The sequence below is a fragment of the Molothrus aeneus genome, chromosome 2, assembly GCF_037042795.1.
Source record: "Molothrus aeneus isolate 106 chromosome 2, BPBGC_Maene_1.0, whole genome shotgun sequence".
Lineage (NCBI taxonomy): Eukaryota > Metazoa > Chordata > Aves > Passeriformes > Icteridae > Molothrus > Molothrus aeneus.
This window is the reverse complement of record NC_089647.1, coordinates 53,540,878-53,557,551: the sequence shown is the minus strand read 5'-3', so window position 1 is coordinate 53,557,551 and position 16,674 is coordinate 53,540,878. Positions and strand designations below refer to the sequence as shown.

General features: G+C 42.0%; 1 protein-coding gene across 1 annotated transcript; it reads left to right on the top strand.

The window, feature by feature from the left end:
• Positions 1–259: 259 nt before the first annotated feature.
• CDADC1 (cytidine and dCMP deaminase domain containing 1) lies at positions 260–15,545 on the top strand. Its single transcript, XM_066544987.1, has 9 exons — positions 260–381; positions 3,750–3,844; positions 5,358–5,535; positions 6,368–6,946; positions 8,878–8,927; positions 9,965–10,134; positions 11,178–11,367; positions 11,987–12,047; positions 13,218–15,545. Exons 1-9 carry the CDS (start codon positions 309–311, stop codon positions 13,289–13,291), a joined length of 1,470 nt encoding a protein of 489 aa, XP_066401084.1. The 5' UTR covers positions 260–308; the 3' UTR covers positions 13,292–15,545.
• Positions 15,546–16,674: the final 1,129 nt, after the last annotated feature.

Sequence of the window (16,674 nt, the reverse complement as noted above, 5' to 3'; positions counted from 1 at the left end):
GACTGGTTGATCCTTGCGGGCCGCTTCCTCACTCCGTGCGCCCGTCTCCCTGTGTCCCCGTGTCCCCGTGTCCCCGTCAACTTTCCGCTACGGACCGCGGACCCCGCTGGGAGCCACCGCCCCGCCCCTCCGAGCCCCGCCCTCCGCGCCGTTCGCGTTTCCCATTGGCCAGAGCTCCCGCCCGTCAGCGGCCGTAGCCGTGCGACTGGCCCCGCCGCCGGGGGCGGCCATGGGGGCGGTGCCGCCTGGGGGAGGTGCGGGGCCGGCGGCGGCGGGGGGCTCCGGTACCGGCACCCGCACCCGCACCCATGCACGGCGCGGAGGAGGCGGCGGCCGGGCCGCGGGTGAAAGCGGCGAGCACGCAGACCGACAGCATGGCCGGTGAGCCGGACTGCGGGGGTGGGAAGGAGGGCGGGCCGGGGCCTGGCCCGCCGTGACGGAACCGCGGCCCCGCGGCGCTGACGGCGGGCCGGGCCGGGCCGGGCGGGTGTGAGGGAGGTGTGCGCTGACCGGCCCCTCGCGGGTCTCGCCTCACCCACCGGGTCCTTCCAGGGACCGCCTGGTCTGTCCTCTTTTCAGGGGACACTTTCAACCTCATGCCGGGGCTGTTCAGAGAGCCCGCGCCTTCCCTCCCTGCCGGTGATGCTACACAGAGTGCTCCTGACCGTCACAGGCAGTGCAATAATGTGTATATATACATAAACATACATATATCTACATATGTGTACATATATGTATATGTGTGTGTATGTATAAAGTATCTGTATGTATCTACACCTTCGTATGTAAATATATATATATATAAATATAGATAGCATATCTCTAGTATGTAAGTATATAGATACTTTATATATATATATTTATGCACACTTGATACTATATATATATAGTGTGTGTGTACATATATGCTACATATACAGTGTGTGTATATATACATAGAGTATATATATACTTATTTGTGTAGTATCTTCAAGCATATATCTATAAATAAAAAAAAAATATATCTATATCCTCCGTCCTCCCCCAGTCCTTCTTGACACACCCTTCTCCATGAGGGCCTTTTGATAACATAGGCTTGTATTTTGCTCCCCCCCTTCCATCCCATTACAGCAATTTCTTGCCCTATACCAGGTATATTTAATATGCATACAATGCAATGTGCAGGAAAATGCTCACCTGAGGGGGTGTTCTAACTAACTCCACAGCAGGCCTATGGTATGGGTTTGGTAGAGAGCAACTTTCTCACAGGGCTAGGGGTGCCCAGGAGAAACAGATGCTGGTAGATTCCACAGATCCCACTGCTGTGTCCCAAGGGAGTGGTGTGTGCATATAGATGTGATATATATGTGGTTCTCAGACTGAGCACCATGGCAGGGCAGCCAGCTCTCCTGGGTGGGTATATGAGTTTTGTTTCATCCCAGTTTTGTGGAAAGCCTGCTTCCAAGCAAGCAAAATTTATTAAATCTGAAAATGGGTTTTAGTTTCCTTTTCCCAGGCAGCAGAGTGATGTCAGTGGAAGCTTCCTCCTTGGTGTCAAGCACTTGTTAGAAGCTTTCAGGCTTTGGACTTGGAACTCCTGCATTATTGGCAGGACACAATCCTGGATCTGAGCCATGTCCGGGTAGGCTGTGCCCTGCTCCTGTTTGCTTCCAGGTGCAGCAGGGTTTAAGGCACCTGCCTCCACACACACTTTCCCTGGAGCATGCCTCGCCTCACTGAAGCAAGATCCATAACTAGGAGGAATAAAAGCATACCTTTGTGCAAAGTGGGCCTGCTGCACCTGGAGAGAGCACTCCTTTTATGTGGCTTTGCTCTCAGTGGCAGAGAGCCTGATTCCTTTATTTCCCCAGTCTTTTGCAGTTGCTTTTAATTCTGTAAGGCATCTTCTGCCTTTTTTCCAGTCCATTTTAACCAACCTTCTCTTCACCCTGTTGAACTTACAGGAGTGTTTAACTTCCCGAGCGAAGATGCAAACACACAGATATGATAACTGTAACTAAAGTCTTTCCTTCTTCATAAAATTTTCCAGCTTCTCATTATAAATTCATGTCAAGATGCCCTTCAGTTTGTTTCCCAGGTCACATTTGGGTTAAGTGCAAGAAAACAAAGAGTAATTAAAACTATTTCGTGGTGCATGCAGTTTTAAGTCTATTCTGTGTGCCACATTGTAGGCCATTTTAGAAAACACAAGGTGTGTGTGTGCTTTGGTATAAATTGCACTGTTTGTTTTAACTTGCCACTTGGGAGCTGTGCATGTGTGTGCCATGACAGGAGTAAACAGGGGCTGTAATGAGAACGAACTCAAGTGCCCATTTAACAAAGCAGAGTCTCCTCCTTTAGGTGTGGCTTGTAGACTTTCTTGTACTGTTTGCTTTTAGTACAAGTGACAACAGGTCTTGGTGTGTGCTGCTTGCCATTTCCAGCACACGTATCTGACTGTGCTAACCAGGTGCCCCTTGCAGTGCTGGTGCCAAGCGGGGTAGCAGAGCTGGGCAGCCTCAGGAACAGTGGACAATGTGGCATCAGATAGTGCTGCTGACAGGCCCATATTTGCTTTCCAAACCACACTTATGTGTGAAAAAAGCTGCTAAAATACTGTCTGAAAATGGTGTTTCAGTCATAGGTTTGCATATGTTTATCTGTTGTTCTAATTGTTTGGGTTCACAAACATGTCATTAAACTAACCTCTCCCTCAGCTAGGTAATCTTAGTATCTGATTATATCTCTTCCAAGCTGCTAGACCTACTTAAAGAATGTTTTTCTCTATTCTGTTCCATTCTTGCCACTGCCATTTCCTCCTTTGCAAAAACTGTAACATTTGTGGGAAAAGATAGAAATAATACTATTGTCAGACAGCACGTGTGAGACCTGCAGAGGAATATGTGTTCATTGCAGCTCTCTGTAAGCACCCTGAAAGCACCCCTGAAATGGGGACTGGAGATATTTCCAAGACTTAATAAAGTTCTTGCCAAGTGTGGGGCAAGATAGCTTTACATCTGGAACAGTGCAAGCTTTACCGAGCAGCACAGTGCTTCCTCGTTTTTCCTTTGTGGGGCACTCAGTAGTGCTGAGTTGTGCTGGCCCTCGCAGGACAACTTCCAGATTTGGAGTAGAAGCACAGCACAAGGTGGTGCTCTGAGAAGGGATTTTTGCATTTGGATATTTTGTCAGAAGTGACAGCCTGAGCAAAAGGTTTAAATTTTTGTAAAAAAGCTAGCCAAAATCTAAGCAGACTGTAAGAATTCAGAAGCAGGATCTCCAGAACTGATGTAACTGGAAGGTTTCACAATAGCTCATCCTCTCTTGCTGCAGGCATCAGTGTAAGATCATGAAGTGTGTGCCTGGATATTTTTGCCCTCTTCTGTGGTGAGCCTGAAGCTGAATTGGAACCTGTCTCAAATTTCTCTAAGCATCTGTGAATCATTTGAGCACATTAAGTTGTGTGGGGTCTGATGATCTGATCTGTGATTTCTGCTCTACTCCTCTGAGTTGAACAAACTCACTGAAGCTCAGTGAAAATTTCACCAGTTCCTCTTGTTGTGCAAATCTGATCTCTGCATCTAGATGTGAGCATCCTGAGTTGGCAATAACTGCCCTGAAAGGGATGGTGTGGATGTAGCTGCTGAAAGAGCAGAACCAGCTTCTGTAGCAGCTGTGGTACAAAAGACTTGAAAAATAATGTTCAGCAATATGGAGTTTCTTTATAAATATTCTCTAATAAATATTTTTCTTTTTTTTCTTCAAAACAGGTCAAATGCCAAGACTTTCTAAGGTCAATCTTTTTACTTTATTAAGTCTCTGGATGGAGCTCTTTCCCTCACATGAGCAGCAGAAAAAATCCCAGGTAAAATGTTTGTGCTTATTGTTAATTGGTCTTTCTGAAGGGCTCCTTCAGTGAATTTAACCCAACTGCTCTTTAGATGACACATAGTCCAGATGAAAAAAAAAACCAAACAACCAATTGTAGTAACCTTTTTTTAAATATTTCTTAGAAGTAGAAAAAAATCCAGTAGTGGGAGAAAAATAGCAAGATGGCTAAATAGCATGCTCTTTCTGAAAAACTTTGAAAGGCAAGATACATACCCCAAGAGGTGAAGCAAGCACTAAAAAACGGCAGGTGTTTTAAAGAGCACAACAAAGGAGGTGTGGTGTGTACCCTGTGTGTAAAGTCAGTGTGGTTGCTGGTGCAGAGAGACTCTTTTAGAGTTACAATGTTCATGACTGTAGATGAACAGTTCTTTTATACCGTGGAGGTGTACACAAGTACTTGAAATGTTTGCTGGTTAAGAACTTGTAGGTAACTACTTTAGTGACAAGGAAAAGAAGCTGCCCTTAAGAGTGGGTCTTCTAAACTGTAGCCAGTTACTCTTCAAAGTCAAGAGGCATTTTCAGACTGACCTGGAACAGGATGTTTCCTGTTGTGATCAGAGTTGTTACCAGGCTTTTAAATGATAACTGCATTGTGCAGAGCATACCCATGTGCTAAGATCCATAGCACATGCATCAGCCAGGGCCAGAAGTGATAGGAAAATAACCTGAGTGACAATTAGGCCTAATTTTCAGAGCTGGGTATGTCCCAGGCTAGATCTGAAGGAGGGATAGATGAGCAGCAGCTACAGCCTTCAAAAGCAGTTTGAAATTTAGTAATTCAGTTAGAAATGGCACTTGGCTTGTACGCAGGGCTTTAGTGAAGTCTCATTTCTGTAACCACAAAGAAGTTGAATAATTTACAGATCTAAGGCAACAGTGTTCAGTAGCAGCTGGATTGCATAAAGAGATCTGTTTCACCAGCTTCATCAAACTAGTTTGTATCCAGTTTTTTCACAATACATGGGAATCCAGATGTAGTAGCTCTTGTCTGTGGTATGCAGACTTCTTCTATGGAAGATTCTTTAGAACCAGGATTCATTACATAAATGAAGAGACAGCAATAAAGCTAGAGAAGCTATTGGCTCCCAGGATGGTCAGGCTTAAGACAGAAATTAAATTCATGAGCATTTCCAGATGCTGGCTGATTCAGAGAAGGTTTCATCTATAATTGACAGAATTTTCTATGCTGCTTCTGGATTTTGTTAAGGGCAAAGAAATAACCAGAAAAAATCAGGAATTTGTGACAAGTCCCTCTTTGGAGTTTGACAGGGACACGGCACCCTGATATTAACTGGCACATGTGAAAACAAAACAACAATAAAAAATGCTTAGGGAAGTGCAGATTGTTTAATGATTGGCTTGTACTGAAGAGCTCTGTGCTCTACTGCTGGTTGGTTACTATTATCCAAGGAAGATGTGTAATATCTTTATGGAATCAATGTTGAAAAAAAGTAAAATAATAATAATAATAATGCCTTTTTCTGTAGGTAAAGAAGAGTGGTCTGGTTGTGGTGAAAAATATGAAGATTATTGGTCTTCATTGCTCCAGTCCAGACTTGCATGCTGGCCAGATTGCCCTCATTAAACACGGATCAAGACTTAAAAATTGTGATCTTTATTTTTCCAGAAAACCATGTTCAACTTGTTTAAAAATGATTGTAAATGGTAAGCAATGACTGTAGTAGAGTGGGAGTAAATGTTACACTTGTGATTGAAAACAGAAAGCCTGTTTTCTCTTTGGACTATCCCACTTGTGAATGCCAATCCCTGATTTGTGTAGTGTGCACTGATGTTTTCCATAAGGAAAAAATGAATGTACATTTCTTGGAGCTGATGGTCAAGAAAATGGGGTTGCTGCCAAGACCCTGTTTCCCTGTAATTTGCAACCATTATTACTGGTGGTGCTTGTCTCTTGGCTGGGATGCACTGCTGAGGTTCTGACTGTCCTTTTGCACTCTGCCAGAGCAGCCCTAAGCCTGATGACAAGGCCTAGATGGATGTATTTTTCCTTGCTTTCCCTTTGCTTGTCACTGACCCCAGGGAAGAGTGGGTTTTTATGCAGAAATCACAGGGAGTACTTCCCAAGAGATAGGAAGACAAACCAGATAATTCATTTCCAGAAATGAGATCTGCTGGTACAGCCCTTCTGCAAATATTGATTTTTTAATCTCAGCAGCAATGTGCTGCTGAGTGCTAACATCAATGCTAACTATTTTTGTGTGTTGCTAATTTATCCGTTGGATGTAAGATGCAAAATTAGGCAGTCACAAAGATCTGGGAATTTGGGTGACTCAAATTTTTATCTGTAGTCTGATTATCAAGTTGGATAACCCTTGATACTTTTATCTACCAGCATTTTTGTTGTCTAGACACCCCTTAGGGAGGACTTGGGGCCTTAAAGAAGCAAAACCAAGGTTAGACAATAGTGTGTTGAATATGAGCTTTATGTTCCACTGCACTTGCATGGTTCCTTCTGCTGCATTATCTTCTCTTCCAGCCGGGGTCAACAGGATTTCTTACTGGCCTGCAGATCCTGAAATCAGCTTGCAGAACGAGGTATCCAATCCAATGAGCACTGAGGATGCAAAGCTGGATGCCAAAGCAGTGGAAAGACTGAAGTCAAACAGCCGTGCTCGCGTGTGTGTGTTGCTTCAGCCTTTGGTGTGCTACATGGTGCAGTTTATTGAAGAAACTTCCACCAAGTTTGATTTTATTCAGAAAATAGCAAAATCACAGCCTGACTATAACACTGACTTTTATACTGCGTGTAGGCAAGAGAGAATAAAAGAGTATGAAAGTTTATTTCTAATTTCAAATGAGGAAATGCACAGGCAAATATTGATGACAATGGGACTGGAGAACCTCTGTGAAAACCCATACTTCAGCAACCTTAGACAGAATATGAAAGATCTTGTCTTGGTCTTGGCATCAGTGGCTGCCAGCGTGCCTGTCTTTGGATGCTTTGGGTTTTACAGGAGTGGATCCCAGCGAACAAATGAAGCAGAGGATCAGTGTTTGCCCCAGGACGTGGCCAGGCACTGTATGATACAAGCCAGGCTGCTTGCCTATCGGACAGGTGAGTCATTACTGGGGTGAGGGAATGATCAGTAGGGGGCTCAGCAGCAGAGCAAGTTCCTAATTTCAGTCTTATTCTTCCAAATACTTCCTTGAGCAAGCTGCTCAATGCCATTCCTACACGTGTGAAATGAGTGCAACAATAATAGTAAAGACTCCTCAGGGGCACACAGTATTGTGTGTGAAAGCTTTTCATGAGGAAATCAGTGCAGGTGTTTCACATAACAGTGCTGGCAAACCCTGCCCTGCCGATGTGTCCAACGCCCAACTGAAAATAGAACAGAATGACATTTAAATTCTTCAAGCTGCTCTGAGGCTCTTTTTACTGAAGTCTCACAAGATGCTTCTGTTATCAAATAAATGTCAATATTTCAAGCAGATTATGTACACTTCAGAAAAAAGCACTGAAATAATATCCTTCAGTAGGACATTAAGTACCATTATATTAAGTCTCCTAGTCCTAATGTTGTTAGTGGAAGTGCTTATATGTCTGGTGGGGATTTTCTTTGCACAGATGCTGGAGTTTTATGTCCAGGTTTCTGAGGTAGAAAGATAGTTATTGATTCTCTCTTGATAGAGAAGACTTCTGTTAGCTTCTTTATTCTCTCTGGCTACCAATGCAGGAAAGTGATAAGTTCTTCCAGGAAACAGAAAACTTGGTGGTACTCCATAGAGATATTTTTGTACTCTAGATATGATAGTTGCTTTTTTTAAACCATTGTAAACAAACAAATAGTACATGTACAAAGCTTAAACCAAAACTAATCCCCCAACACACCCATCCAAACCCAACCTATTAAGTCAGGTACCCTCAGCAAATTTTGTCTCCAAAAATTGCAGAAATTACATCTTTTAGATGTAATTCAGAAGTTTCATGGAACCAGTTATGAGTTCTTTGTACAGTTTCCATTATACAGAACAAGATGGAATGACCAAGCTTGAGTACTCTTGGGGCAACAAAATTCAGGTTTAGCTGTAGTGTTTAGCCTGGACTCAGGTCTGGGGTTTGAGCCAACTTTTGTTGCACTGCAATGAAATTAAAATAAATAGCAGCTCACACACATATTTAGGTGCTTTACACTATTTTATAGGTGCATATAAAGGGAGCAAGAACATAATTTGTTTTCTGTGCTGGTTTAATCAGTCATTATCATCATCTCTTCATCAGTGTCTAATAATTATGCAGAATATAGATGAAGACAGCTTTGATAAAGTACATCTTTGGCAGGAAAGACCCTCTTTGAGTTACTGCATATGGTAGTGATACTAAGGATGATGGAAATGATTAATGGAAACAGTGTGTTCTGCAATATTAATCAATGGAAGCCTGAAATGTTTTTCTCCTTGATATGCTCAAGATTCTCATCAGTAGCTAGGGGAAGATTTTCAAGTGCCATAAAAACCATCCAAGTCACATAAGGAAAGCTCTGTACCAGTTTTCCTATGGTGGTGATAGACTACACCACCAAAATCCAATTGTTAATATTTTGTCTCTGAATTTGGTATAAAATAGGACTAATTTTTAGATGACTTCAGATCAAAGAAGCGTAAACTTAAAGAGTAGCAGAAATTTAGTCATTAAATTAAGTAGTAAACAAGAAGGTTTCTATCAGTTAGCTGTCTCACATTCGTGAACCTGTCCACACATATTCTTGGCATGCATTTTCTTATCCATGTGTTGGTTGCTTCATTTCATTAGTGAACAAATGTACACAGCAAAATCTTAGAATGACTGCCTTGCAGTAAGAGCACACCCAGCTTTTACAGTAGATTCATATGATTTACAAGCTTTTACTCTTTCTGCATTTCTTTCCTCCTGTTCACAAAGCAACAATAAATGTTATTCCTTACTCTAGGATGTCATATGTTAATGTATAGGTAACTCAGAAGTGCTTTATTTGTTATTCACTCCTAAAATGTTATGTATTTTAGAGGATCATAAAACGGGAGTTGGAGCTATTATTTGGGCAGAGGAAAAATCAGTAAGTATTGAAAAAGTTACTTTTTCTTGAACTCACAATTCATACACTGGATTTGCCCTTGTTATTTTCCTTTAAGTTTATACACTTGTGTTTTTCATGCACACACACGCAGGTTTAGTAACTAAGTTAATGACTGATTCATTGTAATGCTTTAAGATGAAGGAGAAGTAGAAATTATTTTAGTAACTACAACGGTTACTAAAATAAATGGGAATCCGGATGTAATAGCTCTGGATTTTCAGTGCACCTGCTTTCCCAGTCATTGTCAGTTATTCCAGGTATCCTGGCTACAAGGTGTTGCCACAGCTGCTGATCAGGCAGCATGTGTCCTGTACAGCCCCTCTTTACAGCTCTTTTTAGGAGAGGTCTCAGTGCAATTATAGCCTGATAGTCTCCTGAGGATATTTGTTGCAGTTAAATGCTGTATGGGCTTTAGCACATTCCTTTTTAGATCAAAGCTGTATTTTTCTGTGAATATTGTTACAGTGCTTTTTCCCATTCCAAACAGAAAGTTTTTGTTCTTTGTATCTCTGCTTATGCATGTTACCAATCCCAGGAGGCCCCGTTCTTCATGCAGCTGCAACATACACTTAATTTGTTTTTAACACTTCAGTCATCAGCTGCTTATGGCTATTTTGTTTCTTTTTCTTATTTCAAGCACCAGTTGCCTCTTATCATCCCCCTGGTCACTGAGTCTGTTAAAAGACCGGCAAAACACCATCTCTGGTACATTAGGGATGAACTCCAGCTGTATTTAATCATGTACATTGTTGAGGACTAAATCCTTCAGACTTCTTGTCCCTACTGTCAGTATTACTTGCCAAAAGGAAAGCCTCAAAAGCCTGGTGCAGGTAACAGAGGTGTTACACTTTACCTGTGTAGCTCCTACAGGGCTCAGTGGAAAAGCTTCAGACAGGCATGGAGCAGTTGGCAAGAGCTGAGCTGTCTGACCGTGCAAAAGTATACATTCCACTGTACTTTGACTTAGAACTCAGTTACAATACCATCCAAATTTGATGCTTTGTTTACTGTTGCAGAGAGGCTGTGATGGAACAGGAGCAATGTATTTTGTAGGCTGTGGTTACAATGCCTTTCCTGTTGGATCTGAATATGCTGATTTTCCACACATGGATGATAAGCAAAAAGATCGGGAAATCAGAAAGTTCAGATACATTATCCATGCAGAGCAGAACGCCCTGACATTCAGGTAATGGGTTTATTCTCACCACGGAGAAGAATGAGATGGTTTGAAAACAATTCCACAATAAATGCATGTTGTGGTTTAAGCCCAGTAGGGAAGATGCACACCAGGCAGCCTCTTGCTCACCCTCCTGCCCCAGTGGAATGAGGAGAAGAATCAAAAGTAAAACTTGTAGATTGAGACAAGAACAGTTCAATAATTGAAACAAAATTTATTAATAATAATATATGATAATAAAAATAAAACCCAAGGTAAAAACAAGTAATGCACAATACAATTGCTCACTAGTCACTGATCAATGCCCTACCCTATCACCAAACTCTGATCAATGTCCCTTCTGGTAACTCCCCCAGTTGATATACTGGGAGTGACTCTATCATGGAATATCCTTTCGTCCAGTTTGGGTCACCGTTCCTGCTTCTTGTGCAGCTCCTCACTGCCAGAATATGAATCAAAGCACTTGATTCAGAGTAAGCATTACTCAGCAGCAACTAAAACATCAGTCTGTTTTCAACATTATTCTCTTACTAAATCCAAAGGACAGCACTGCACCAGCTGCTGAGAAGAAATTAACTGTATTCCAGCCCAAACTAGGACAATGTATGATGTCACTGTGATGAACTGTGGATTGCAATCACAGTCTTTTTTATTTTTTATGCCTGTGATGTAGAAGTTGGATGTGTATTGGCACAGTCAGCTCCTGGGGTTTCTTGAGATTTCTTATACGAACTTGGGTTTTAATGATATTGGCTCCTTCAGTTATCCTTCAGATACAAGCCACTGGCTCTGGTTCTTGCTGGACCAAAGTGAGGAAGTGTGGCAGTTGGTGAATCTCCCAACAATAATAAGTGTGGAGACATGGGATGGGTGTTGTTCACAGATAGTGATTGCAAGCCAGATTTCATTGTGTACTTGTGCACTTGATTAGGAATAAGTTGCTTCTGAGACTAAATAACACTTCTTTGCTTGCTTTTTGAGGTATCAAATTTGTAACAATTGAAAACTACCAAGATACAAACTCTGAAATTCTGTTTTCTGACTGCTTGTAGGTGTCGAGAAATAAAGCCAGATGAGAGAAGCATGATATTTGTAACAAAATGTCCATGTGATGAATGTGTCCCTTTAATTAAAGGAGCTGGTATCAAGCAGATCTATGCAGGAGATGATGATGCTGGAAAAAAGAAAGCAGATATATCTTATATGAAGTTCGGTGAACTTGAGGGTGTAAGCAAATTTACAGTAAGTGTCTAAATGCACTGTATTCTAAAAACTGGGGGCAGCATTGATGGGAGAGTAGAGTGAGCAGTCATCTGCAGCCAGCACAGAGGAGTGCTGTGCAGTTTAGTCAGGTGAGTGGAATTTAGAGGTTACTCTGTCACAGTTCTGGGGAGCACTGCTGTGCCATGTGCCAGAGGATGGGGCAAAACCCTCTGTTTTCTCTATCTACATGGAGGATTTCCCTCTAACTCACTGTTGTTGGAGGTGGTCTCTCCACATGGTAAAGTTGTGTCCAAGCCTCCCCTGTCACAGTATGACAGCTGATTTCAGAGGTCGCTGTGTGATTTCATTGACCCTTCCAGCAGCTCCCGAAAGAGCTGTGGTGGGTTTCAAATGTGGCCAAGTGCCCCTGCAGTCAGGGCACTCTCCAGGGCACTACTCCAGGTGTGAGTAGCTTTAACATCTGCATGCCTGTAATAGTCATTTGTCCTCAAAGCAAGAGCGTTCAAGAGGGAGTCCTTGATTCCCCACCTCACAGGTCATGCCTTTCAATGAAGGCCTGTAGTGTACTTTTCCTGTCTCACTTAGCTCCTTATTCTGTCTTCTGGAATAAGTAAACATTTTCTTCTTGTTTTACCAGTGGCAGTTAAGTCCATTGCACACTAATGCACTTGAATTCCATGACCCTACAGCCAGGGAAAGTAAGTATTTTTTTCATTAATTCATTTTATGACTGCAATCAATAAGTGAGATCACATTTTAAACCAACCTGATTCCCTCTGAGATTGTTTTGTCTTAGTCTTGATTTCAGTGAGTTAAATTTTGCTATGAAACATTTTCTGAGGTTTTTTAATAGATGAGCTAACTGTTATAGTAATAACTAACTGTAATAGGTGAACTAACTTGTAACAAAATGCTTGTCATTGACACACATTGCAAAATCTAGCAATGCTACTGTGAAGGTCAGCAACATGCTGTTTGGCACATAGATAATTTTAGACTGCTTTATCATGTTTTAAATTTTGTTCTAGAAAGACTTTTTACTATAAAGAGTATCATTATTTTTCAAGATAAATTGGACTGGACTCCTTAGAGTCACAAAATCCTTATTGACACACACCCCTGTAACAAGGGAGCTGTCATCTTTTCAAAACAGAGTTTAGATAAGTCTTACTTCAAAACCTTTTTGTGCTACAAAAGAGACCCATCATAGGCATCTACTGTCAGCTACCAATCATTAAAATGTTACTCATCCAGAGAGGAAAACAACATGGAAAATGGCAGCTAAATAATTTTTGTGCTTCAAGCATGAAGATGCAGTGTAAAGATGCATTGAGTACCGTGTTAGGAGCGTAAGACAGACTGAAGGTAGTTTTTGTGGCACACAAATAGCCACATACTCCGAGCAAATTCCTCTCATGTACTGAGATATATTAGTGGAGAAGTTGTTTTGTTAGCTACTTCCTTGTGGGCTGGGGGAAGGGAGGGAAGGAAGGGCTCAGAGTTGTGTTTATGGCATTAGTGATCACTGCAAAATGTTAGGGCTTGTTTGTCCCTCTCTCTCTTAATGACCCAGCTGGAGAAAGATTAATCCTGGGGTACTTTGTTTGACAGCTTTTAACAGGGCTCATTTCTCTAACAATTTTCTTTAATGTGGTGTGTCTGCATTTTCAACTGCACTGGTTTAAGTTCCTCTCTTTCCTTGGTGTACTTCTGTTAGCTAATGATTATTGCATGTTCCTCAGTAAGGAGAAGAAGACAATCTCCACCCCATTCACCACCCCCAGTGTTATTCCAGTGTCCCTGTCCATGTTGAGTATTAGGCTATGCTTGCTGTTGTATTAATGCTCCATGCATGTTTTTTTCTTTAGATGGGGTCCAGAAAACAAAATTGCTGGATGACCAGCAGCACCAAAGCAAGAAACTGTGTCTTGGTCATTACTGAATAATTAAGCACTTCCTGCAGTCTTGCTTCGTACTTTTTATAATACAGCCTGTTTGCACTTTCATATAAGGAAGAGTTTTATTTATTGTTTGGAAAGTGAATTTTAGAATAAGTTTATTTATGATGTCTTAAATGTTTTACAGCATTACCTGAAGGTCTTTTTAATTTAGAAGCTCCTGGCGAAAAAATGCTGCTTGTATTTTCTGTGGAAGTAACTGGGTGGCTGATCATTTTTAACACATTAAAAAAATATACTGAAAGTTCATTGGTGGTAGATCAGAGTAACAATAAAATGGTGTCTTATTTGCATGTGGTATGGATTGAGGGAATGGATTTATAAGTTCTGGGCTAGAAAATGGCAGAAATAAGCTGTACTTCTTCAAATACAATCATCAAGGGAATCTTCTAGCAAATGGTAGGTAAATAATCACCAGCAACTATCTCTCTTCTTGAAAGTGGCTTTTGCTTCTCAGCCTGCTTCTCAGTATAATGGACACAAAACCATTGGGATAGCAGTCATTGCTAGCTAAATGGTTTGGAGACCAATCTTGTCTCTCATACACACTTCTACCATACAGCAGAGCTGTTTAGTTTTGTGGTACTTGCTTTGCTGCTCCGTATGCTTCCTCACATGCAGTCCATCTGAATTAATGGAAATTAGCTTTTCTTTTTCTCAGTTTCTGGAGGCAGGCATAAAAGCATTTCACTGTATGTATCTCACTGGCACCTACATACCTGTGAAGATTGCTAGTGTTGAGATTTTGTTAATCTTCAGTGACAGGCTCCTAGGACTACAGGAGCTAATAAACCATCAGTGTCCTGTTGTTTCTTAGATAGGATAACCTGTACCAGTGAAATAGCCCAAATCTTTTCAGGTGCCTTTCTCTTGGATGACTGCACTACAAGGGTGACATTGAAACAGCCCCTGAAACTGCAGTCTAGTGTTGCTAGTTTTGAGGGGCCAAGTAATACATAACAAGAACAAAGAGTTGTACCCAGAATCTTTTGATTCCCATCTGTTTCCTGCTTTGAATCTGACCTCTAACTGTTTGTTTTAGCAGATGTCCCAAGACTTTCTGTTCACTCCTCTGCTGAGCTCTCCAGTGCAAATGCTTTAAATCTTTTTCTGTTCTAGCTGGTAGGATATGTAAACAGCCATTTCCCAGTTCTTTCATGCATCTTGTCTTTGCTGCCCTTCCTAAAGTCCTAGAAGGGGAATCATGTCCTAGATGCATCTATAGGTTCTTTTTGTTTCTTTTAGGTTTTGGAGAAGCTTGGAACTGGATAGCAGGGCTATGACTGGATAGCATACACTGTCCAAATTAGAATAAAAAGTGTGCTGTAGTCCACCCACTGAAACCTTGTTTCCATAATCCATTGGCAATGCTCATCTACTTGAAGTAGAAGCAAGGAAAAAAACAGAACCAGATTTAAGGCCCCTTCAAGTTTTATACTGATCAGTTTGCTGGTATCAAAATCAGTAAAATCTGTATCTTGATAGGAACAGCTGAAATTGAAAAGTCCCTTAAACATCATAGGTGGCCTGGGTACACAGAGAAGTAAATGAAGTCAAATATCACACACATGAAATAACTACAGTGAATGCTGCTGCTAGACTCTGCTTCAGGAGGAGTTAAGATTCTACCTTTACTTTTATTTACTTTTTTTAGAAAGAAGATTTTTTTACAAGACTTTCTGTGAAACTTGTAATCCCTTGTAAGGCTGAAGGTTTGGAAGCCTGGCTTTATTTCTGTCTTACTACATTCTACAGAATCTTCCAGAGGCTCAAAAATTTCTCTAGGCTCTGATTGTCAGTATAACCCTACCTTAATTTTTACTGGAATTACAAAGTAGGGACTTTATCTTGACCAACAGGAGCAATGCAAATGGGGTTCCTCTCTCAGCCTATGGACTCTGTAGGTGCTGCTCAGCTTTTCTGCTTACTAGGGAGAGCCACAGAATACTGGACATTTCCTTCAGTGCTTATTTTGCAAATCAACTCTAGGATGTTTGTTTCTTACATAAAAACTGCAAGGTATTTACTCAAAAAATGTAAAAGTTATATATTTTATACATTGTATGAAATTTCCATATGCATTTTGAGACTCATTCATTTCAGAACAATCATTTTAATTGCAGGTATTAACTATCAGTAATAATTTGGCCTTCTGACTGAGAATTACAGAAATTCTCTGTTAACTGTCTGCCTTACAGCAAAACATGCTTCCTGCTAATAAATTACTCTGACAGTAAATACTGAAGTGTATTTTTAAGTGCTTTGGGTTATTAGGAACATTACGGAGTGCTTTGGAATGTTCACACTCCTTACAGGCCTTCCTCTGCTCTGCCTGAAGAATTTGTCTCAAATGGGACCGTGCCTCCTGTGAGCCCTGGGAAAGTGCTGGGATCCCATTCTTTGGCCCATGAGGATTAATTTCCTCTTCCTCGGGAGAATGGGAACTGCATTAGGGAACGCTGCAAGCTGCCACCTCCATGGCCTGTTCCTTGGTTGGAAAGGATCGAAGTGGATGAAGCTTTGACCGTCCAACAGTAAAACTGGTCCCTGCCTCACCTCCTGCCTCGCTGCCCTGGATTGCCTGTATGGGCATCCCCAGGGGCCCCAGTTCCCAGTCCCCACAGAGCAGAGCAGAGCAGAGCAGGATCGCTGCGGTGACGGGGCTGAGGACAGTGCCCATCCCCAGTGCAGCTGTAGGGCAGCGAGGCTGAACCATCAAGTGGGTGATGCTGGGGCTCTGGCCCACCAGCGGTTTCACATCCACCTGGTTCCAGCCCAGGCATTTGTACTGAAGGTCCAAGAGCCAGTGGAGTGTATTACAGCTATTCCTACAGTTTTCCTGTTCAGCTGAAAGGAATCCACTCAATGCCCTCCAAGACTGGCTCATGTTGCAGAGCCACATATGTATGTGGGGACAGATGGGAGATGCCTTTCAGAAGTGCTCTTGAACTGAAATGTCATTGTAGACCACAGTGAGCAGTCAGTGGGACACAGCCAGGCTGGCAAAGGGACAGGCTTCCCAGAGCCATATTTAATGTGGGGACTACTCTGAAAAGCTTTGTAGTCCTCTAAATAGGTTTTTTGTTTCAGCCATTGTGCCTGCAAACCAGACTCCAAATATCTGGCTTTAATTTCTTGGATCCAGTGAGTTACATTGCTTGGAGAATAGGAATACAAAGAAGGCTGATGATGGTATGTGCTGGTTTCAAATAGATCTGGGTTTCTGTTGTGTTAGGTTAGTGTGGCAGGGTTTTGGTCGTGGGCGGCTTCTGGGGTTGGTTCTGTGAGATGCTTCCAGAAGTTTTGCCCGTATCTGACAGATCCAATGCCAGCCAGCTCCAGGATGGATGAAGGTCTGGACAAGGAC

What these genes read in the sequence shown, in the direction of transcription:
- CDADC1 (XM_066544987.1), top strand. Translation starts at nt 309, where the DNA reads ATGCACGGCGCGGAGGAGGCGGCGGCCGGGCCGCGGGTGAAAGCGGCG. An exon ending in TTTGGGCAGAGGAAAAATCA is followed by an intron (nt 8,928 to 9,964) that starts GTAAGTATTGAA and finishes TTACTGTTGCAG; the next exon opens with AGAGGCTGTGATGGAACAGG. An exon ending in CAGAACGCCCTGACATTCAG is followed by an intron (nt 10,135 to 11,177) that starts GTAATGGGTTTA and finishes GACTGCTTGTAG; the next exon opens with GTGTCGAGAAATAAAGCCAG.